Raw genomic sequence first — 23,735 nt, 5'->3', positions numbered from 1 at the left:
CCCACTACTGAGAATACAAGCACTTGCACCATGCTTGGTCTTTTGCACAGGTAAGAGCTCACTGCGTAGAAAGGAAGGTCAGTAATTAGCATCAAGGCCTAATGTTCACCATTCTCCAGTAAAATAGGAAGGGAACAGGTGTCATGAATCCAGAGGCATGGGCTGGAGGACACATGGATATTTATAGGGATTCAGCAGAAAACAAGGGGATAGTGGACTCAGGTGCTTATAAGGTTGTACTTCAGGGTCCACAGAGGCACTGATTCAGTGGCCTATCTCCAAAACACATCAAGGACTGTGATCCAAGAGGGAGAAACAGGACCATCTGGGAGGTAGGGCAGGCCTGCTTCTCATCAGTACACCCCAGGTGTCAGTAACTCCAAAGAATGAAAGGGCCCCCAGCCAACACCAGAAGTCTGTGATCTCAGAAATGTGAAAAAAGCTGAGATAGTAGTGTCTGCTACTGCAGACACCCAGCCCACGGAATTGGCACATCTTTCTCATTAAGAGGATGTAGTCTCTAGGGGAGTGGAGGATGGCTGAGAATGTAAAGTGCTTCCTGAATGGGGTGAAAACCTGAGTTCATTACGTAGTACTCATTTAAAAGAAAGGTATACAGGCAGGTATGTTTAATCTGTGCGCTGGGGTAACAGAGACAGGAGGATTGAAAGAGTCACCTGGCTACCCCTTCTAGCACAATCAGTGAGCAACACCTTCAGTCTGAGATCCATCTCAAAAAGTAGAGAGGAGAATAACTGAAGAAAACACCAGATTTTGACCTATGACATCTGCACACTTGTGCACACATTCAGAGACAGAGAGAGGAGGAAGAGAGGGAGGAAAGGAAGAAGGGAGGGAGAGGGAAAGGGAGGAAGGGAGGGGAGAGAGGGAAGGAGAGGAAAAGATTGTAAAATACAATACACTATGTTCTTTCAAAACAGACTATCTCCGGGGTCACATTCATTTCCTTTCTCTAGCTTCAAAGAACTGCCTCAAAACACACATCTGTTCCTCTCCTTTAATGTGAGCGAAGGGGGAGGTAATGGAGAAAACAGTGGAAGCCAAGCAGACCCCATCCGTAGTACCCTAGAGAGAAGAAGACAGGAAGTATGGGGGAGTCAGAGGCGGGGTGTCCACAGGAACCTGGTGTGCTGTCTGGATGTGTGGGGTCCCTGCAGAGAGTGCAAGGCTGTGTCTAGCTAGCCAGTGCTCCACATAGGGCTGGCAAGGTTCCAGGGAGGTACACCCACGGGACTTGTGTGCACTGGGGCACAGGACAAAGAGGGCTAGGCCTAGCCTGAAGCTAACAGGATCTGTCTGTCTGTAGAATCCATCTAGACATCTGCACTGTCAAACAGGAAAGTAAATATTTATTTCAAGATAGGGAAAGAAACTTTCAGTGAGGAGCTGTCCCAGCACCCATAGCACGCCCCACAGTCTCCCCGATGTTCCTCTTTGGAGGTGCTTCCTGTTTTCTGTCTCGGGAGTTGCAGGAGGTGATGGCTGAAAGGAGGAGCTCCCTTCTAAGGAATGGGCGCAGGAGGGGCCCTGGAAGCCCCAATCCTGGCTGCTGACCTCTTCCGGGCAGCCTTTAAGATGGTCTTGTTGAATAGCTCTTTCTCTCGGTAGTGCACGGGTGGGCCACGGAGGTACTTCTCTTCTGCTTCCTTGTAGCTAAGCTCATCCAGGGCAGCGATGGAGCAGATGATTGCTTCTGGGAAAAGCACCTCCATGGTAAACCGCACCTTGTCTCCTCTTGTCAGCGAGAGCAGGGCCTCATCTGCTTCCTTGGCTATTTCTTGCAAATGCCTGGCCACAAGATGCAATTGGTCCTCATCCTCCAGGTAGGTCTCAATGCAGAAGACTTCCCTCCTTGATTTCCAAAGATCATCCAGCCACTTGGACTGTTTTCTGCCCTTCATGATGTCCCGCAGGTGCTGGTCGGCCCCCTTTCTCTTCACTATGAAGTCCACGAGCTTCTGGTTGGCTCTGTCCCAAGCAGCCCTCATGCGGTCAGGTAGGAGTTTCTTGTGGGGCCTCTTCCCACCGAGGGCCGTCTCCTCCTCCCAGTCTTCCAGATCGGCATAGCTCACCTTGGGGAAATCAATATGTAGTTCCCCCTCCTGGATGGCTCTCCTTAGCGGGTAACTGGCTTGGGCGGTGTAGTAGTCCATAAAGGAGCCCAGGAAGGAGCCACAGGCTAGGCCCTCTCGGTAGTGGTCGATCACGGAGAAGCACCAGCTGATGCCATGTTTGTACACTCTGCTGGCTCTCTTCATGAGTGATATTTTCTCTCCACAGTCCAGATATTTCAGCTTGTGGAGAGGGACACGGACACCCCTGTGCTCAAACTGCATGTTGCCTTCAATCAACAGGACCCTTGCTGTCTTGTCTTTTTGGCTGACACTCTTCACCACTGCTGGCCAGAAAGGAAGGTCTTGAAATTTGAACCAGACCAGCATTCCTTCTTCAATAGTATTTGGCGGCTGGGCAGAAATCACCTTGGTGGCTTGGCCTCCTTCCTGAATCCCGGTCCCCCTCCTCTTGAACTTGGTGTTAGTCGCCTTTGAGTGCACCTGAGGTTGCACTTCTGGGAACCTGCACTGTGGACATGGCATGTAGATATTCCTTTTCTTGCTAGCAATGCGGAGGGATCTTCGCAGCCTCGGGATTGGGGGCATGCAAGCTGTTGTTGCCCTGTTTGCAGCTGGCCTCAGGGTTCCTGGGCCGGGGTTTTCCTTGTTCTCTGGGAGAGTGGTCTTCCCTTGAACTCCAGTAGCCCAGATCTCTAGCCCTGTTTGTTGCTTGAGGGCTTTGGATGAGGTTGAGAGGCGCCTTGGTGGCCTAGAGGCAGCCTGTTGCTCATTCTTAGCCTGGGCACCCTCCCGGGAGGTTGGGGCACTCAAAGGCCTGAGCTTAGATGTGCTCAGCTTTCTCATCCCTAAATTATGACCAGCATTTCCTGCAGTTGCTGAGTATCTTGACCCCTCTTTGATGCCTCTTAGCAGATTCCCTTGCATCTCAAAGTGTGGGGGTCCAACAGCAGTGTGTGCCTGGGCTTTCCCCCCTTGCATTGCGGGCACTTTCTGTGAGCCCATCCGCAACACAGGACCCTGGCAGTGGCCCTGCTTTCCAGGACTCCTCTGGGAGAGCTCTTGGTCTTTCTGGTTGTTCCCTTGGAGCTGCAGGCACTGGCCTGGGCTGGAGCTGGCCTGCTCTTTCGGAACCTTTGGAGAAGTTGTTGTGCTGGTTCTCCGGCCACCTGCCCTTCCTCCTTGTAACAAAGAGGCTCCCTCGCCCAGGATATCTAGTGCCACCTTGAGTGCTCTCCTGTATGCCCTGTTCTGCCCTGGAAAGCTACTGCCCTGTGACTCCTTCCCTGCTGTGGAGGCGATGGTCACAATTTCAGACTTGGTTAGGGGCTTTACCTCGGTGCTCCTCACTCTTATCTTCTCACCCATAGGCAGGATTTGTACCTCCAGGAAAGGGGCCCCTCTCCTCTTACTATGGACTGAGGTTCTGGGTCTGGACAAAACCCTTGCAGGCCATAGCTGACCCTTCCAGCCACAGAGCACATACTCTGCGGAGCCCATGGTGACAGGACTCTGGGGCTGTGCTGATCACAACAGGGTGACCTGACCGCCTTGGTTGTGGTGGGCACTGTGACTGCCTGCTGGTCGTCTCTGGCCAGGCTCTCCCGTCTGTGGTGCTGGCTCCCTTCCAGAATCTGATTGAGAAGCTCCAACTGATTTCCCTTAGGGTTATGTGGGTGTATCCTGTAAGGTGGGAGAAGGAAGCAAAGCTGCATTAGGAAGGAAATAAATAGGCTTTAGCAGGCATGGAAGCCTTAAATTGGTGATGTGAGGCAAGAGAAATGAAGGGAGCTCACAAAGTCTATTCTACAGATGTGGGAGAAGATATGCAAAGGTTCCAGAGCAGACATGACACAGTTGTAACAATGTTGTTCTCCACCCAGAGGCTGGGGTGTGGAACTTCCTCCCAGAGAGGTGGGTATCTTTACAAGCGCTGTGCATTTTCTTACCCACCCAGTAAGTACCTTGGGGATCCCTGGGAAACCTCATTTTTCTCTTCTCTAGGGAGGTAGTCCTGCTCTGCCAATCCCAGGAAGTCTGTGGACAACCTAGTACATGAGCCTTCCATACTTGTGTGATTCCAGATTGAGCAGCGAGGAGGTGGAGAACTCTTCATGGTGATTCACATAACATGACAATCAAGGATGGCTGCTATCATAGCTTCTTGCCACCCCCCAGCCCCCCACCAATCTTTTAGCTCAGATCTGTTTGTTCCCAAATCCATTCTGGACCTCACTATGGGATCAAGTGTCCACAGGACACACTTGGGGAGAGCCCCAAAGAGAAGACACATCTTCACTGTGGAGATATGCTTACTAATTGGCAGACTCAGCGATGTCAGATGGTGAACAACAGGGTGATAAGTCTGACAGGGTGACAAATGTCTCTGTTAGAACTGTGCACCTTCCTTCTGCAATGTCAAGGCTGTAGTAGACCCTGCACACCCACATCTGCCTGTGATGGGCACTGATCCTCCAACGGATCCCAGACCACTTACCTCTCCTGGCTACAACTACTGTGCCCTGATTTTAATCCATAAAGTCTTAGACAGTTGGGAAATTAAAGCAAATGGTCACTTGCCCATCCCTATGTCTAGTAGTGTCCAATATCATCGGTAGCATAGCTCTCCGATTCATATTCCTCCATACTGTGCCACACAACATAGTCCCTTCTCCTTGGGCTTCTCAGTGCAATCTCATACCTTTCTTCTCCTCTCTCTGTCTCTCTGTCTCTTTCTCTGTCCCTGTCTCTCTCTGTGTGTTTAGGGTGGTGGCTACTCTGTTCCTGACTGCTTCTGCCTTGAGCCAGCCAGTTTCCTATCAGCAGTGTGCATGTCACCCATGCCCAAGGGGAACCACATCTGTCTGATCCTCAAAAAAGTCTCGCTGTGCTTGCCAAGAGGACTATAATGCAGAGGAAGATCCATGAAGGGCTCACATGCCATCAGTGCTCACTGTTCACACCAGAATGCAATTTTGATTCCTGTCATTACCCAGGCACCACAAGGCACAGTGAGACAGTGCACTGTGGTCTCTTCTTGGGAACTCCCATTAACCTGCGTACCCTCTGTGAGTATGGGCACACAGAGCATAGGGACCTCAGACCTTATCCTAGGAATTCCTAACCTTACAGAACTGTGGGGGGGGGGCAAGTGAGATTCTCCTCAATCCCTCAGTCCTTCCCTTCCCACCCTCTGTATCCATAAATAGCTGGTGGTGTATTCACTATGCAAATGTGCAGTGTCTCTCCTCTTGCATTCCCATCCAAGCCTTACTGACTTCAAATCTGATCTCACAATGCATAAACTGGCTATCTACATAAAGGAGGCTAGCTGTGTGTCACGCCACACCTGCTGGATGATGCAATACTAATTGTGTATGGTGGAGGTATGGAGCTCAATTTAGGGATCACCAGCAGGAACCCTTCCTCTGATGAGGCTGTGTCATCTCACAGGGCTGGCTGGCTTCCTCTGATTCGGTCTCCTTGGAATCCTGGGCCTTGTGACACGGGTGTCTCCTGAGGGACACAGAAGAAAACAAAAGCCCCTCAGTTACATTAGGCTGCTATCTGCTGGACCTTCCTCAAACAAGCCCTCTAGCAAGGCTAAATGAGCACCATCAGGCCCAACCACAACCCCATCATCCAGCCACCACGCCTCAGAGGGCACCCTTAAAAATCACAGATGGGAGAGTTACACTTATAGAATGCACCCATGCAGGCCTGCACATGCCTCAGGCAAGACATTTTCAGACCCACATACTTCAGTTAGAAAACATTCCTGGGAATACTATGTGTGCATTCAAGCCCACAAGCCAGGGTATCCACGAAGCATCTGTAACTCAGTCATAAAGAGATGTGTGTGCACTCATATCAGGCCACACTCCCACCCCCACACAACTGCAGTGTGTATTCTGTCTGTGTATGTCTGTTGCTCCAGGGCATATAAAAGTCTTTGCCTTTCCTATAGCCTGCTTAAATGTTATCTGTATTGCTACCTGCCCCCACCGTTTCAGGCAAGGCATTGCCTGCCTCAAGACCACTATTTAAACCAATGGTTTGCTGACATTTCTGTGATAGTCACCTTTCTGGTAAAAACAGCACAATCTTCTGAGAAGTGTGAGAGATGGAATCCTGAAATCTGTCTCAGCACGTGCTTCAGCCCTGGGACCAAAGGCCTTCTATTAAGAACTTGCACACAATCTCTGTGTGTGAAGTCTAGTCACATTCTTTCAGATGGGAACAATGGCTTCCCTGCCTGTGAAAAGACAAACACATGGGTGGGAGATCAGTCTGGTGAGAGGGTGCAAGAAGGGTACAGTGTATATTGCTCACACACAGGAGCAGAGATACACAGAGGGATCCAGATGGGCAGATGGGTTACAGGGAAAATGCAGCTGCACACCCTGTAATGCCCAGCTGGTGCTTAACCCAACTCTGAGCACTGTAAAGTCTCAGACACAGACACAACCTAGTGCCTATTGAGGGAACAAAGTCTGGCCATTCCTCAGGTGTTCATACCGTCCCGATTTATTTTGTTAACCTCAGTCTGCCTAAGTGTGGCCAGTATAGAGGCAGCTGTCTTTCAGAGGCTTTTCTTACTTCCTCTGTTAGGTATCCAGGCCCAGAGAGTATCACCACTTGGCATCAACAATCCCCCAAGGAAACTGCTGTTCAGAACCCGCCTCCCACTCCTAAATCCCAACCCCAGCCCCAGAGGTGCTTCCCCCCCCCCCCCGCATTTACCTCCTCCTTAAATGCCTTCTGGCTTATCTCTAAGACAACACAAGCCACAAATATGTAGGGATAAGGAGCTGCCGCACAAACACAGTCATTCTGTCAAGAGCACAAGTGACCATCATCGCCAAACAGAAAGGAGGCATCCATTTACATGTGTTGGCGAACTATGCTTTCAGGGCCTGAAACGATAAAGCTGGCACCAAAGGGTTGCTACCTGAGAACAAAGAGACAGGGCTGGGTCCTTGGGGCTTCATTTCAAACAGTGGTAGTGAGAACCTCTCCTATCCCATGAAAGAGCACACAGGTTCCCAGGGCACACTCACAGGGTCAGCTCATACACTCACACAGGTTGGCTGCAGGTACCTACCTATGCGCTTTGCGTCTCTCTAGTGATCTCACCTCTTCAGTCTGTGAGTATCCTTCGCAAATGCATCAGTAACCAGGAAAGAATGGTTTGTCTCTGTTGTCATGGAAACCACAGTGTCATCAAAGACCTTCTCTCCCAGTAGCCAGTTCTCTGTGGAAATCAGGAAGTACTAATTCATCCAGGAAGCTGACTGTTCATTTACATCTTTGTCACCTAGTTCCCCCATTGCCTCTGCAGCTGCAAGCATGAAAAAAAAGTAAGCATGCACACACTACAGAAGATGACGCTGCCATTCCAGGGTGCAGGGCTTTTGACCACAGAGGGACAAGGCAAGAGATGACAGGTTCCAATCTCCTTCTAATATAATAAGATCAGGGGCCATGTCTGAGAAGGACATCTTTTCACCTACCAGAATTCAGAAGGCAGGCATGTTGCTTCTCCAGGTGCAAATAAATATTCTAGGACCTTGCCAGGACCTTGGACCTGCATAAGATAGAAAGTAGCTCAAGAATTCAGGTGGCAGCTGCTTCAAAAAAAAAAAATCCCTATTGAATCTCAAGCAGGAAGTGAACAGATCAAACTTCAAATGGTAGAAGCCTCAAAGCCTGCCCCCAGTGACATATTTCCTCCATCAGTGCCACACCTCCCAAACAAATCCCAAATCAGTGCCATCTTACTAGGAAACAAATATGCAAAAGCCCCAGGCTGTGGAGTATGTTTCATTCAAACCAAGACCTCATACACACAACACACATACACATACACATCACACTCATTCACAAATTCACACACAGACACACACACAGTTGTGTACTCACACACACAACAAATACACACACACACACACACACACACATACACCACATGCGCCGCCTTCCCCGAAACCTCTTCAACTGGCACACAGGAAACTGTTCCATTAAGCTGTCCCATGTGCATGACTACTAGTCAATGCACCCATCCCTGCATCCAGTGAGATGTTTTCTCAGCAGATTAGATGACACCAGCTTGGAGAGTTCACCCCTTCAGGGTCTTTATATTCTGCCCGTGGCACATACAAGGATCCTTACAGGAAGTGCCTTTTGTCTGACTAACTTCACTGAAAATGCTTCCAATATTCGTGGAGTGGCAGTGCATTTCCTTCTTAGGGCTGGGTAGTATTCTGTTGCTTGAGTGTACCATGCTTGGCCTATCTCTTCATCATGAGGGCCTAATTCAGGATCTTTCCACTGTGCCTGGGGCAGCTGTGAGCTTTTTCATATTGATATTTGCTCAAATGCCTCTATTCAGGGGAGTGGCCCATAGATATAGGGGTCCAGTGACTGTGATGGGCTGATGTAGCATTTCCCATTCTGATGAACACAAACGTCCTCCCCGCAGTAGATAGGGCATTGAAAATTCCCACAGCAACAGGGCCTTGGGAATCTTCCTGTGATGAACAGTAGTTCTTAATTTCCTTCCTAAGTAGTAGAGTAGGGGCTGGATTTAACTGCTGTCATTGTATGTTTCTTGCATTTCCTAAGGCCAGATATCATGGACCACGTGTTGTGAACACCCATGCTCCGTGTGTGCGCGGATGACTGGTGGTGAAGCATGGTGCACATAGATCCACAGCCCTTGGGGGAGGACAGTAGGACCAGGAAGTGTCAGAGCCCAAGCTGAATGATACTGTGATAGACAGGAGTCTCACTTACCCTTCAGATTGGACAAGCTCCTGAAGGCAATCAGAAAGGGGGCCTGAGTACTACAGTCCTAAAAAGGCTGGCATGACACTGTACTTTGGGCAGGGGACTAGGGGACTCCTGTCTCTGACCCTTGTGTACTTTTGCAGTCGTCACTGGACACCTGGATCCACCAGAGAAACAGCCATGAGTGATGCTTAGACAGGAAGGCCTTAGTGGGGCCCAGTGTACTTGCACAACCACAGACACCAGTCAAGCACTCACATCTAGCCCCAAGTTACACTCCTGGATTGCTGGGTGGGGGTCACTTAGGAGCACCTTCAGCTAGTCTCTTGCATGGCCAGCACCTTTAGCTTCTGCAAGCAAGGACTAATCTTGCAAAAGTAGGGTTTCTGTGATAATCCTGAAGCATTTCTGTATAGGTGAGTGATTAGGAATCAGGGCCCATGACGTGTCATCATGGCTCTCCTTCCACCCTGGAGAGGACAAACCCAAGAAGGGCTGCCTGGGAAAGCTTTGTGAAAGTTCCAGGGACTCTAAGGAGTGGGCAGGAGAGCGTGCGTGCTCCTGCAGAGCTCAGGGAGCTTTCACAAGGCTCTCTCAGTACCCTTTGGGTACTTCAGAGATCCTGCATAAATTTATATTTCCACATGTGAGGGTATTGAAAACAGGGAGCAGAGGTGTTTGGGGCACTTTCGGCCCTTCCTAGGTGAGTTCCCAGTTTATGCATGCACAACTGAAAGCTCCAAGACAAGCATACAGGCTTTAGAGGGGTTGGGGCCTGGTGGGGTGTGTGTGTGAGAGAACGATGGAACAACATTACTCTCCAGGCTCACACACAGCAGACATGTAGAATACTTTCCTGAAGTGAGGAATACCTGACACCACCCTGGAGGAGAAAGAGGGTCTCAGGGATTGTGTTGAGCTATGTATGTCCCTGTAGGTGAATGACTAGGTATTGGGACCCAGGATAGTCCCTGAGGTGGAGGTGTGGAGCCCGAATTCCACAGTGGAGTGGAGGAGGCCAGCAAGGGCAGTGTGGGAAAGCTTTGATACAATGCAGGGAGTGAGCAGAGCGGGCAGGACAGCATGTGTGCTTGCAGGACTAGGGATCTGCCACAAGGTCCTTGCTGAAGACCTTGGGCACAGAACACATTCATCCAGGTCCGCACTTCCACAGTTGGACCTACTTAATACGGGTATGTAGGTGTTTCAGGTCCTTCCAGGCCTGAAGAGCACTTTTTCCCATTCACACATGCTTGATTGCAGGTGGGCCTAACCAAGAAAAAGGAGAGGATAGGCGCTCGTATCATGTGTCCTTGCTTTTCCACAGAGGCCGAATTTTTTCCAAAGGGAGGCACAACTAAGCCATGACTACCCTCCCGCGGGGAAGCAGGGTTCTGGGCAGCAGTGGGGAGGTGTGTTCCTCTAGGTGAGTGAAGAGGTATTACGACCCAGGGTGGATTCCTGAGGTGATGTTTAGGGCCTGAAGTCCACATGGAGTGACCTAGGCCCCAGAAGGACAGTCTAGGAATATTTTGTGTGGGACACAGGGTGTGAGAGGAGTGGACCAGGCAGCGCATGTTGCCTGGGGCTGTAGTTGGGGCCTTCCTCATGGTCCTTTCTGAGGTCTTAGGGTACTACACATGTTCTCTCAAGCCACACGTCCACAGGTGAGCCTATTTGAAACGGGGGTGTGGGTTTATCAGGTCCCTTGCAGGCCTAACACAGCAGTTTCCTTTTGACGCATGCGCGACCCCAAGCCCCAAGTCACACATGCACAATTTCCAGCTGGACCGCAGAAAAGAAGAAGGATTGGCCAGTCTCGCGTGCGCACACACATACGTTTTTTCACCCTGTTGTAACACTTACGGAAGTGACTTTTCATAGCTGTGACTACCTTTGAAGGTAAGAAGGGTTGGGGGGGGGGATTGCACTGAGGAGACCTGTTTCCACAGCTGACTGACTTAGTATCTGGACCCTGGGGTAGGACCCTTCTGGAAATGACTTCACACTAGCTGTGCCCACCCCTCGAAAGTGAGAGGGATTTGGGGGGATGCAGATGCTATGGGTTATATCTCCATAGCTGAGTGACTTAGTATTAGCTGTACCCACCCTCCAGGGTGAGAGGGCTTTTCTTTTTGGGGTGCGGGGATGCTGTGGGTTATACCTCTGCAGCTGAGTGACTTAGTATCAGGACCCACTGTAGGACCCTTCAGGAAGTGACATCTCCCTAGCTGTGCCCACCCTCGAGGGTGAGAGAGGATTTGTGGGAATGCAGTGAGGTGCATTTCCCTAGGTGAGTGACTAGGTCTCGCGAGACCCAGGGCAGTACACTTCCGGGAGGGAAGTCAGTCAGGTTGTGACTTCCCTTGAGGGTGAGAGGGATTTTTCTTTTGGGGGAGGTTGCTGTGTGTTTTATCTCCCTAACTGAGTGACTTAATATCAGGACCCCCTGTAGGACCCTTCAGGAAATGATGTCTTGCTAGCTGTGTCCACCCTTGAGGGTAAGGGGATTTGTGGGAATGCAGTGAGGTGTATTTCCCTAGGTGAGTGACTGGGTCTCGCGAGACCCAGGGCAGTACACTTCCGGGAGGGAAGTCAGTCAGGCTGTGACCTCCCTTGAGGGTGAGAGGGATTGTTCTTTTGGGGGAGGTTGCTGTGTGTTTTATCTCCCTAGCTGAGTGACTTAGTATCAGGACCCACTGTAGGACCCTTCAGGAAGTGACATCTCCCTAGCTGTGCCCACCCTCGAGGGTGAGAGAGGATTTGTGGGAATGCAGTGAAGGTGTATTGCCCTAGGTGAGTGACTAGGTCTCGCGAGACCCAGGGCAGTACACTTCCGGGAGGGAAGTCAGGCTGTGACTTCCCTCGAGGGTGAGAGGGATTTTTCTTTTGGGGGAGGTTGCTGTGTGTTTTATCTCCCTAGCTGAGTGACTTAATATCAGGACCCACTGTAGGACCCTTCAGGAAGTGACATCTCCCTAGCTGTGCCCACCCTCGAGGGTGAGAGGGGATTTGTGGGAATGCAGTGAGGTGTATTGCCCTAGGTGAGTGACTAGGTCTCGCGAGACCCAGGGCAGTACACTTCCGGGAGGGAAGTCAGTCAGGCTGTGACTTCCCTCGAGGGTGAGAGGGATTTTTCTTTTGGGGGAGGTTGCTGTGTGTTTTATCTCCCTAGCTGAGTGACTTAGTATCAGGACCCACTGTAGGACCCTTCAGGAAGTGACATCTCCCTAGCTGTGCCCACCCTCGAGGGTGAGAGAGGATTTGTGGGAATGCAGTGAAGGTGTATTGCCCTAGGTGAGTGACTAGGTCTCGCGAGACCCAGGGCAGTACACTTCCGGGAGGGAAGTCAGTCAGGCTGTGACTTCCCTCGAGGGTGAGAGGGATTTTTCTTTTGGGGGAGGTTGCTGTGTGTTTTATCTCCCTAGCTGAGTGACTTAATATCAGGACCCACTGTAGGACCCTTCAGGAAGTGACATCTCCCTAGCTGTGCCCACCCTCGAGGGTGAGAGGGGATTTGTGGGAATGCAGTGAGGTGTATTGCCCTAGGTGAGTGACTAGGTCTCGCGAGACCCAGGGCAGTACACTTCCGGGAGGGAAGTCAGTCAGGCTGTGACTTCCCTCGAGGGTGAGAGGGATTTTTCTTTTGGGGGAGGTTGCTGTGTGTTTTATCTCCCTAGCTGAGTGACTTAATATCAGGACCCCCTGTAGGACCCTTCAGGAAGTGATGTCTTGCTAGCTGTGTCCACCCTTGAGGGTGAGAGGGGATTTGTGGGAATGCAGTGAGGTGTATTTCCCTAGGTGAGTGACTGGGTCTCGCGAGACCCAGGGCAGTACACTTCCGGGAGGGAAGTCAGGCTGTGACCGCCCTCCAGGGTGAGAGGGATTTTCTTTTGGGGGAGGTTGCTGTGTGTTTTATCTCCCTGAGTGACTTAATATCAGGACCCACTGTAGGACCCTTCAGGAAGTGACATCTCCCTAGCTGTGCCCACCCTCAAGGGTGAGAGGGGATTTGTGGGAATGCAGTGAGGTGTATTGCCCTAGGTGAGTGACTAGGTCTCGCGAGACCCAGGGCAGTACACTTCCGGGAGGGAAGTCAGTCAGGCTGTGACTTCCCTCGAGGGTGAGAGGGATTTTTCTTTTGGGGGAGGTTGCTGTGTGTTTTATCTCCCTAGCTGAGTGACTTAATATCAGGACCCCCTGTAGGACCCTTCAGGAAGTGATGTCTTGCTAGCTGTGTCCACCCTTGAGGGTGAGAGGGGATTTGTGGGAATGCAGTGAGGTGTATTTCCCTAGGTGAGTGACTGGGTCTCGCGAGACCCAGGGCAGTACACTTCCGGGAGGGAAGTCAGGCTGTGACCGCCCTCCAGGGTGAGAGGGATTTTCTTTTGGGGGAGGTTGCTGTGGGTCATATCTCCCTAAAGCTGTGTCACTAGATACTTTGGGACCCATGGTAGTCCTCGAGGGGACTTCCGGAGCCTAAATTCCCTGTCACACATAGAGGCTCCAGAGGTCAGTCTGGCGAGGTTTGTTAGGGTGCGCTACAGGGGCTTTTGAGAGGAGCGGGAAGGGCAGCATGTGTGCTGGGGAAGGGGCTAGGGACCCTGTCTGTGTAGTGCAGACATTCTCCTGTGGTCCGTATTTCCACGAGTGTGGCCACTTAAAAGAGGGTTGTGGGCGTTTCCTGTTCCCGTGGTTCGGTGCTCAGGCTGTCCCAGGTTTGGGCATGCGCAAATGCAGCACCCGCACACTCCATTCCCCCTCCTTGACCCCCCTCCCTCCCCTGCTCTCACACCAGGCCCGCCATACTCAGGCATACGTGGTTGCCGTTTTTGCTTTTCCAGTTGCAGAGATGCGTATTTTCTGGGCAGCATAACTAGGTGTGACCTACCTTCGTGGGTAAGGATGGTCTCATCATGGCTCCTGTGCACCTAGGTTTGTACCGAGGTATTGGGACCCAGGATAGCCCATGATGTCCTGAGTCTCACGTCCCCATTGCTGGGTATCCTTTGGTCAAGATGGGACATCTGGGTACACGGAGGTGCAGCCTTGGACCACATCATGAACGGGATGTCTGTCACCATTTCTGATGTCTCCTGGGCCCTTTGGTCAATGGCAGCTGCCAGGCATGAGCCAGGCATGTGTGACTGTTGGACCCATCTGTTGCAAGAGCACCTCCTGAGTTTGCAGGCCACCCCCAGACCACCCATTCATCTGTGCTGGGCTGCCTCTCCTAAGGATGAGTGCTTGGCCCACTCAAGTGGGCCTGCTGGGACAGCCTCAACTGTGTGGACTTTCTGAGTGGCCTCATAAAGGGCTAGATTGACACATATTTGCCTGCTGGGTACCCATGCCTAGCCTCTAGCACCTTCCACACATGCCAAGCACCCTGCTTGTGTGAGTCCACCAGCTGGGCCCACTTGCTGGGCCCTTTCTCATTCATAGGTGCTGTTCCAGCCTCTCAGAAAGCACACTGCTGGAGGTATGCAGTGGCAGAGGAAATTACCTTCTTCTAAAGAGGGGAGGGTGTTGAAATAGGACTGTCCTGGTGGGTGGGTGGTTGCTAAAGGATGCTTTGGTGAAGTCAGAGTGTGGGGAGATGAGAGTCGCGTTGTGCATGGTAGAGCAAAGCTTGTCCTGTGAGGTGAGGTCCAGGTGGAAACAGCAGGATCCTGGGTGGGGGGGCTTCAGTTCCCCACAGAGAGGTGTGGACAATCACGGGACTCCCTACAAATGCCATGGCAGGCAGAGTAACCATCCTTGAGAGGCAAGAAGGAAATCCTTTCCAACATGCCTTAACTAGCAGGTGCTGGTTCAAGCTTCTAGAGTTTGACCCTGGGTTTATTTTAGACATTGTTAAGTGTGGTACTCTTTGGGGGGAAAGTCCCTGGTAACATAGTTCCCTGTGCAGAAGGAAGATCCAGGCCTAACCACGTAGACAGTCCTTTGCAATGTTACGTGTGACCTCTGCCACGAAGAGAGCTCCTATGGCTTAGAGGCCTAAGATCTGGTGCGGTTTTATCATACAGGCAGTGCCCCCTATAGGAGATTTTGGCATCTCCCCTAAGGAAGGGTTCTGTTGACTGAGAAACAAACTTAAGGATGGAGGTCTAGGGAGGAAGAGTCTGAGAAAAACTTAATAGTCTTGGAGATTCGGGCCTGGCCTGGCCCTACAAGTGGCACAGATAACCAGGCTATTAACAACCACCACTCCCAGGCCTCTCAGTGGAAAACAGGTATACACATCACTTCACAGCCCTGGCTTCTGTGGTGCTTGTCTGTGAGTACAAAGACCTCGTGCCTTCTACAGGCTGCTTTTCGTTTGGAGTGAGTGCATTAGGGAACCTCTACATTTGGCTCTGGTGTATTCTTTGGGTCTCCCCTGCACCGGTGGGTCCCTGAGTTGCTTGTGAAGTATCTGGACTGAGAGTGTGTAGGGATTTCACCTGACTGCAGCAGGGCTCAAACACTAAATGCCCAGATATAGCTCCAGTGACCTCATTGGCCATTGGTCACTTGGTGTGGGGGCTAAACCAAGCTTGTCCTATCTTGGGGACAACAAATCAGGAGGAAAGGCTGAGATGAGGGCTACTTGGTTGTAGAGAGTTCTGCATTCAGCCAGAGGGTGGGACAGAATGTGATTGGACCTGGCGGGCTATTGATGTCACCTTCCTGTCTCCTCTTTGCTCCAGCACAAATGCCAGGGCACATGGCACATGAAGTCCTGGTCCCCGTTTCCGTTGCAGTCATGAAGTTCTTCTCAGTGTCTTTATTGTCTGTGCATGCCAACATTTCAGGAGTCCTGCGTGGCCCAGGAAAGCCCCAGCCATGTCAGCCCAGGATCAGAAGGCTGTGAAGAGAAGTGCCAAGCGCCCAAGGGCAGATAGGACTCTCCTATCAGATGACTTTCAGAACCCTGATGCAGTCGCCCCTGGTAACAACTGATATAGGGCATGTAGGGCTGGACCCAATGGAGGGGACATTCTACTACCCTTTGGCATGTGGAGCTCTGGGCCATTGGGGTGGGGGCGGGGTAAGGAACATGGGGGTAGTCTGACACTGGCCACTGGTACTCAAGCATGTTCTGTGCTTCAGTCCCCACCTGACATTCTTACCCCATGGCAGAAATTCGAGGCTCACAGAGCCTTTGGTCCTGGCCAAAATATCTCTCAAGAACCCCATGGGTCACAGGGAATTTCCTTTGTGAGGCTTGTACAAATACATGTACCCCGATATCAGATGTCACTAGGCTCTGACTCAGCTGAGTTTCACCTGTATCTAGGGGCTATCGGTGGGGGCATGAGTTCCTGGAAGACTGCTTTAAAACCTTTGCTGGCCATGGGCTCAACCACCCCTAGAGTGAAGCTGTTTCTCATGTGTGGTGAAGAGAGCCGCATATTTCATTTGCAAAGGTTTATTTCTTCTCAATGCAGCAGACAATCCAGCAGTTGACACCAGAGAGCTGAGCAGCTGTTCATTGGGATCAGATGTGCAAGAGACCAGGTGATGTCTTAAAGGAATGTTGGCCTGTTGAGTGAGGTAGTTTCAGTTGAGGTCATATGCAGGCATACAAAGAAAATTTGCCCTTTCCTGAAAAAGGGATCTAAGTGGAGAGCGTGATATTAAGCGAAGTAAGCCAGTATCAAAGAAACTCCTGTCTTCTGCCTTCTCTCACTTGAGCATCCTAGATTATAGATAGGGCCATAAAAATGATAGAACTGGAACTAATAGGGGAGACTGGGCAGAGGCAGGCAATACCCAGTTGAGGGGAAGGTCTGGGGGTGCAGGGGTTAGAGGCAGACTGGAGGTTGAACATGGTCCCATGGTATGAAATTTGAAGAGACACTGTCTGGGTGACATAGGACAGATGTCAGGAGGGTATTGAGGAAGGATGAGAGTGAGTATGGCTGGAGGGCCAGACACATGGATGAGTACAGCTTTATGAAACACGATGCTGCCATATAGTGAATGGATTCCAGTAAACATTCAGTATAAAAACCCCCACCTGCCACACCACGACACAAAGCTACTGCTTGAGGAGAGGATCTACTTCCATGGAGCTGCCTGCAATGGGCAGGGAATACCTGGAATGCAGTTTTCATGAGTTGTTCAATACCCAGGCTAGGCTGGGGCTCTTGGGGGTACAGCTGACTTTCAGTCACCCATGCTCCAGTAAGTAACTCTTAGCCATTTTGCCCTTATGCATCTGCACTGAACTTGTTGGTTCGCTATGACAGTGTGAACAAAGGAATAAAAGCAGTGACCCAAAGGGGGAAATCTGACTTTGCCCCACATAAGCTCTAGTCTCAGCACAGCAGCATGCTTCCCCTTTACTTCAAAGCAAACTTAGGGTGTTTGTCTTCAGTTAATGGTTCTGTGTGCATTTTTTTAACAGGGAGCCTGTTGAGAAGAGGGCGCAAGACTTCAAAGGTATGTTTGAACAAATCTTGGTAGACCCAGGGCTTTCGTTCCAACTGCAACCTTTGCATGGTGAGAATGTGGTCACAGAGAGCCAACAGGACTCTGCAACAGTTCTGTCGCCCACAGGATGTTTTGGAAGGGTAAAGTGTCATTTGGCTTTCAGGGGCTACCTTTCACATAACTTTGAAGTAGCTGCTGTGAGCAGGGGGAATGTTGTAGGTGTCACCTAGGTGGTGGAGAGAGAGCTTCCTGTTTCCTGCACTGCTGAAGAGTTGAGTGCTACTAGGCATGATGGACCAGCAGATAAATCTCTGCCTTTTAACTTACTGCACAAGTGGTACTTTGCATTTCAACAGCTGTTTTTTCCAGTTCTGAATTAAGTCATTTTTCTGGCTTTCCAGAGTTGCTCTCCCCCAGGAACCCCTGCCAGAGGAGGGTAGGAAAAACAGCCTTTAGTCTGTGCACATTTCTGAGCCTGTCAGGAAACGCTGAAAGCAGCACACTGTGGACCAGGAAGAAAAGTGTGATAGCATACAAACATAATGTGTGCCACACTAGCTTGTTTTCTGTCCTCCATGGTAACCGAGTCAGTGTGCCTCATGCTCCTCAAACTGAGGCACTTTTCTTTCAGCTCTTAATTCCTGTGTATAGGTGATCCTAAGACCTCATTAGTAGAGAGGCCTTGTCAGTTCTTAGCCAGTATTTATAGTCATTCTGTACAAGCAATGATGTCTGACAGCATTGCTCTTTCTAATGCAGAGGAACTGCTTGGGTTTTGAAGTGTTCGGAAAATTCTTTGAAGTGTACGGAAAAGTCTTCAGTCAAGCAGGATGCCCCACTCCTATATTCCTAGTACTTAGGAAGTGGAGGCAGGAGAATCAGGGACTTTAGGTTGGCCTCACTTACCTGTCAAGTTTGTGACAAGCTTGGGCTACAAAAGACCCTGTCAAAATAAACACACACACACCACCACCACCAACAAAAACGAAGAGCAAATTAACAGCAAATCTATAGTTGTTTGTATTATCATGTAGGATAATGTGTCCCAGATGAAAAAGTGCTTCTTCCTCTGGATCTTGGATTTAAAGTAATACTATTTCCTTTCTCTTATAGGTGATTACATTACCCGGATCCTGGAGACAGAGAGGAAGCAGTTTGAAAAGAATATAAATGCCTCTTTCAGAAGCCTGAGTGAAAACCTGCAGAATATTTTCAAAACCCAGCAGGAGTCAAGGTAAAGTAATGACCTTCTGTAAAGGAGACATTTACAGCCTTTACTCTTCCTTCCCAAGTCCCTCCTGCCTGCCACCGTGATCATGCACAGAGTGGAACAGCCAAGGACATCTGTGAAGCACTGCATGTTTTTTCCTCATGACCTGGTCCTATTCATGACCAGTGTAACCCGGCCCTCCTTCTCTGGAACTGAGATGTGTCAGCTGCAAGACTGACAAGAGAACAGTTTCTCCCCTCTCAGATAACAATACATTTAACTTCCTGTAAGGCAGGCCAGTCTTCTGTGGTCTACAAAACTTTACCTATCAGGAGATACCCCTGGAGCTTTCTTTTGTAAGTCATGCACACGTGGGGAAAGGGTTCTGTGCAATCTTAATGTGCTTCCCCTATAACGAAGGGAATTTTACCTTCAGAACCAGGACTTAGGCTTTCAGACTCTATAGGTTACTCCATAAGGGGAAGGAAAGAGGAGTCTAATTTCAAGCCAGAAATGCAACCTTGGGAAACGTATGCATCAGAGCATCCTCTGTGTTCAAGAGGGAAGACAGGTGAAATGATGTCTTCTGTAATGGCTTAAGACAAAATCCTTCTGGAGTGAGTCACATCTCTGCCTCTCATGAGTCAGTTTAATGCATCTTTCCCCCACCCCTGTCTTGCTCCTAGCTCTTGTTTCCAAATGATGAAGGTGTGTTGTTGCCTTACCCTCACTTGTTGTGAGCATGCTCAGTAATTGGTACTGTGTTTACAGGAAGAAACTTCACTCACTCTACTCCAAGATGTTTTGGCCCCTGTACCAGCAGTGGCTGGAGGAAGTGGAGAAAGCAAGGGAACAAGAAGAAAGCCTCACTGTGAGTGTAGCTTTATCTTGGAATGGATGTGCTGCTTTTATTTCCAAAGTTGCAGGGCTTCAGTGAAGCATACAGGGAGAAACAGGACACACTTAGGGAGATAAGGAGGGTGGTGGATGTGTTGAGGAGAGACTGGCCACACTGCCTCTCTCCCTGACTTGCTTCTTTTTCTGTGGAGAGGTGACAAGGTCAGTGATGGGTTAGGAGCCAGCATGGGGGTGGAGTCAGAGACTGAGCAGGCACTGCCTGGAAAGTGTAGGCGAAGGTATGGGATTGTATCCTGAGATGGAGCTCTTCATGATCCATGGTGTGAGGACACCAAGGAGCAGAAGGGCTAATCTAGCCTTCTGACACAGTGATCAAGGATGCAGCATGGGAGCAGTCAGTGTGGCTGTGGCAGAGCAGGTGGAGACTTAGCTTTCAGTGGTTGGAGTTCAGACCAACGCAGTCCAAGAGGAGAAGAGGGAAAGGCCTCACACCACTATGGATGCATGATGACTGACTAGCCTTTAACCTGGAAAGGAGAATGAGGTTTGGGGAACAGGTACTGGACTCTCAATAGTGTGGTCTTTGGGGCCTTATTCTTCCTGCTAGAGGATGGAGCTGCCCTCCTGAAGATTCTGATTTCCAAAGGTGGGGAAGCAGAGGCTTGAGTACTGCGGGACATGAAGGACCTGTCCAGTCCAGTGGTTTGAAGTATGGCTTCTGGCATGTCATCGATTGTAAGGCAGTTGTGGTCCAGTTACTTGCAGTTATGCTAACTCAGGAAAATAGTTTACCTTTGTGCCTCAGTTTCCTAGGAGGGAAAGCAGACCTGTGGAGAATCCCTTACCTTCTAGACTTGTGTGTTGGATGGCTTCACTTTTTTACATGTTGCTATGGAATGCTGGACAGCAGGAGCCAGTATATGGTTGCTGTCTTCCCTGACATTCTTGTTTGGTTGATAATGTAGTTGATGGAGTGTCACAGTGTGGGAATGACTGATTAATGAGAAAGGCTTAGGTCAGGACTTCTATGGAAAGAAGGGTTTCCTTAGAAGCTAACCTACGTGCTTGTTGAGTATGACAAAAAAAAAAAAAAAAGAAAAAAAAAAGAAAAAAAAAAAGTTAATACTTAGTGAGAACTGGGCCACAAAGGAACATTTTATACTTATTTTGGTGAGGTGGGAATCCACAGATTAGATGGATCCCATGTTAATTTTGAAATGACTAACTGTTTCATGGGAGTGTTGCACGGGCTTGACAGACTATCTTACTTTGTGACAGGTCAGACATTGTTATGTTGTTTTTGGTACTGAAGGTCACGTTGTCTTCAGACTTGATCATGAGTTGGCAGAACATGAAACAATACGGGAAGCAATTCCTGTAAGCAGCTGGGTTGGATGTTCAGTTTTACTGACACTTTGTCATTCATTTCCTCTATTTCAGCTTATAACCAAGCAGCAAATGAAGATTTTAGAGGAAGCTATTTCAGATCATGAAGTCAAGCTTGAGAATGCTAAAGATATGTGTGACACAGTTTTGAAGGTCTGATAGATTGCACTTCTTAAAACACACCCTTGTTTCATACCATGTATCTGTAAAAGCAGAAGACAGACTGGCCCTTTTTCAATTTGTGGGGAAAGTAATTAACTTTGAAATTGGTGATCACATTCTCTGGGGAATATTTTGCCCGCACAGGAGAAACACTAGGGTTTGTTTATACCGGGAAGCTGATGACCTTTTGGAGAGGGTGTTCTAGCACAGGAGCTGCTGGCTGGAAATCTGCTTTGGAAGGAGCACACTCTGCATTGCAGTGTGTTATTGACCTCTGGTGACGCTTTGATATTTAAGTGGTTAAAGACATCTGGGGATCTCGTTTTGGTTTTCTTTGGCTCCTTTTTATTGGATGGGTCCATGAAATAAGCAATAGGAAAGGACAGCTTTTATTTTCTTTCTTGTTGAGTGTTTTGTAGTTTTCCAGTATTAGATGTGGGCAATCAGAAAGCTGGTAGATTAACCGTCTTTGGGTCAATCAAGACCTGCCTGCTTGCAATTGCACCCTGGCTGTAGTTCCGGGTCTTAAGTTACCTTGGCACCCATCTATATATCCAGGAGTCAAAGCCACCCTTCAGAGGCAATTCTTTTTGATGCTCTTGCTAAAATATACTATGGAACATCTCTCTTCAAGATCTGATTCTGACACCTTCACAAAATTGTTTGGTGTGTCCCAGCAAACTAATTTTTTTCAGGATGCTAGTGAGAAGCTAGGTCTGTTTTGTTGAGCAAGAATCAGTATACCCCAGTTAGTAATGAAGTGAATATCTCTAGCACCCATGTGCTTATAATCCCAGAGTCCTGAGGGTAGAGACAGGGATCCTTGGGCCTTGTGGAATGACCAGTGGAGCCAAATTGGCAAGCCCCAGGCTTAATGAGAGACCCTGCCCCCAAAAGTAATGTGGTGAGCAGTCCTGGAAGGCGTACACACACCTGAGAACAAACATATTTGCAAACATGTACACATGGAGGTAATTACTTTCAGATTTTTATGATCTCCAGCCTCCACACACAAGTACACATACACAAACACCTTTACGCACACACCCGCATACACAGTAAAGCTTTTCAAGACCTTGAGAGCCCCCTACACACACATCCAGTCCTTTAGTAAGAGTCTAAGAAAGTGTGGCCCCAATGCAGCTGAATACTGCTTGGGAACCCACCAGAAAGGCTTGCTTCTGCCTGTGAGTGCACTGTGTGAGCAGCACCACAGAGAGAGCCTTTTGACTGGGCATCTCTGGCCTCCCAGGTGGTCCTTGCCTTTCTGTCCTGTGCTCTTCTGCCTCTCTCATTCTCTTGATCTCCCTCTGTTTCTTCACTCAACCTTTCTCCTTTGCTAGTCCTAGGCTCTGAGGGAATGTTATCCTGAAAACAGGGCCTTTCCAAACTCTTCAGTATTTTCCAGTGGCCTTCCTTCTTAATTCTCCCTGCTTCCTGTGTGTCCTCTGCAAACATCCTGCCTCTCCCCCAAGGCTTCACTGGCTGCTTCTGTGTGTCTTCCTGCCTCCCAGTGCACCAGGTTCCCCTGAAGTGACTCCTGTCCCTTGTCCATGCTGCTTTGCTTCTGCTATTTGCCCAGAGAGCTCCCTGCACCAGATCTTCACTAAGGAAATCTTATGTTTTCACCACTGCAAGTCACCATTTCTGTCCTTTTCAGCTGAGTGCCCAGCAAGGTCCTCTTCCATACCTGTTTTCAGCCAGCATGCATGCCACCTGTCCCTAAGCTCCTCTGTGGCCCTAGGAGTAGGGCAGAGTACGGACAAGCAGGCATTTTGCAAGTTCTGGACAGAGGTGACCCAGTTCTTTCTCCTCTAGATCCACCACTTCAGTGTTCTTTAGAGATGAGAGGAGATTGAGTCCTCACTCCAGCTTTTCTTAGCCTGAAAGGTCATGCGATTGCATACTGTGTCTTCTCTGTGAAAATAACGTTTCTGTGGACACAGTGAATGAATGGCCCCTTTCCCTGGGAAACCTCTCCCACCTAGTTTTCTGAGATAAGTGCCTTAGCTGTTATGATCCCACAACGATTCTGCCTTCAGTTGTGGCACCTGAACTGTTTTGTGGAGTGGCCATATAGGTACACATCAAGTCACCACTGTTCTTATTTTTTTAATTATTGAAAGCATCCTTTAGATATGCATAGCCAGTGCTTTTAAAATTAAGTGAGATGAGGAGTCAAGTTGGAATGTCTTCGGGCTCAGATAGAGGTTTTTGTTTCAGAAAGCCAAGAACTTGCGTGAACATCACAAAACTTTTATTGGCGGTCACTATAGTGAAGTGGAAAAGGAAATCTCCAAGGCTCAGGACAGAGTTATCATGAAAACCGTAAGTCATGGGTCTGTAACACTGTGTGTCTCGGGCTGGATTCCTGTTGGCAGAGATGTAATAATGATTCTCTAAATCTCCATTTTTAAACAGCAAGAGCAAGATGTGTCCGTTGTTGAAACATACTTTCAGTCCCTGGTCCTTGACAGCTCTGAAGAAACCATCTGAAGCTCACTGTAGGATGCGCAGGGAGCATTAGCCTTGCTAAGAGGATGTTAGTAGTAGTCAGTGCTCCCTTCTCTTTACTTTGTTTGTTACGAATAAGATGGATTCTGTCAACCATTAAGTGAACCCCAGCAGTTCTGTGAGTAGCAACAGTTAAGTGTGGAACCTTCACAACAGCAAGGAAGACATATTCTCCCTAGCCGTGGCATTTTATATTTGGAAGCAGATGTCATTTGATTTGTATGGTTGGCTTCTTTGGTTCTCTGTCACTTCCCAGAAGCGATGTTACCTTACTTAGTCCAGGAAGAAGTAAATAAAGATGG

General features: G+C 49.4%; 2 protein-coding genes across 2 annotated transcripts; one reads left to right on the top strand and one right to left on the bottom strand.

Annotated features, from left to right (window-relative positions):
- Positions 1–1,394: 1,394 nt before the first annotated feature.
- On the bottom strand, positions 1,395–7,328 carry Pwwp4 (PWWP domain containing 4). Its single transcript, XM_060374396.1, has 4 exons — positions 7,198–7,328; positions 6,175–6,348; positions 5,443–5,609; positions 1,395–3,776 (listed from the first exon to the last, which is right to left on the bottom strand). Exon 4 carries the CDS (start codon positions 3,591–3,593, stop codon positions 1,524–1,526), a length of 2,070 nt encoding a protein of 689 aa, XP_060230379.1. The 5' UTR covers positions 3,594–3,776; positions 5,443–5,609; positions 6,175–6,348; positions 7,198–7,328; the 3' UTR covers positions 1,395–1,523.
- Positions 7,329–15,691: 8,363 nt separating this feature from the next.
- LOC110539400 (X-linked lymphocyte-regulated protein 5C-like) lies at positions 15,692–23,730 on the top strand. The gene is made up of 8 exons (XM_021626263.2): positions 15,692–15,816; positions 16,316–16,385; positions 17,278–17,312; positions 18,417–18,537; positions 19,285–19,384; positions 20,812–20,910; positions 23,143–23,247; positions 23,341–23,730. The coding sequence occupies exons 1-8, from the start codon at positions 15,711–15,713 to the stop codon at positions 23,413–23,415; spliced, it is 711 nt and encodes a 236-aa protein (XP_021481938.1). The 5' UTR covers positions 15,692–15,710; the 3' UTR covers positions 23,416–23,730.
- Positions 23,731–23,735: the final 5 nt, after the last annotated feature.

Source organism: Meriones unguiculatus, chromosome X (genome assembly GCF_030254825.1).
Source record: "Meriones unguiculatus strain TT.TT164.6M chromosome X, Bangor_MerUng_6.1, whole genome shotgun sequence".
Classification (NCBI taxonomy): domain Eukaryota; kingdom Metazoa; phylum Chordata; class Mammalia; order Rodentia; family Muridae; genus Meriones; species Meriones unguiculatus.
Note: the sequence above shows the minus strand (reverse complement) of the source record. Positions and strands in the feature narration are given on the sequence as shown.

Excerpts from the sequence above, each read along its gene's own strand:
- LOC110539400 (XM_021626263.2), top strand. The coding sequence starts at position 15,711 with ATGTCAGCCCAGGATCAGAAGGCTGTGAAGAGAAGTGCCAAGCGCCCA. Across the intron at positions 15,817-16,315 it reads CCCTGATGCAGTCGCCCCTG|CAGACAATCCAGCAGTTGAC; the intron begins GTAACAACTGAT and ends TTCTCAATGCAG. Across the intron at positions 18,538-19,284 it reads AAAACCCAGCAGGAGTCAAG|GAAGAAACTTCACTCACTCT; the intron begins GTAAAGTAATGA and ends CTGTGTTTACAG.
- Pwwp4 (XM_060374396.1), bottom strand. The coding sequence starts at position 3,593 with ATGGGCTCCGCAGAGTATGTGCTCTGTGGCTGGAAGGGTCAGCTATGG.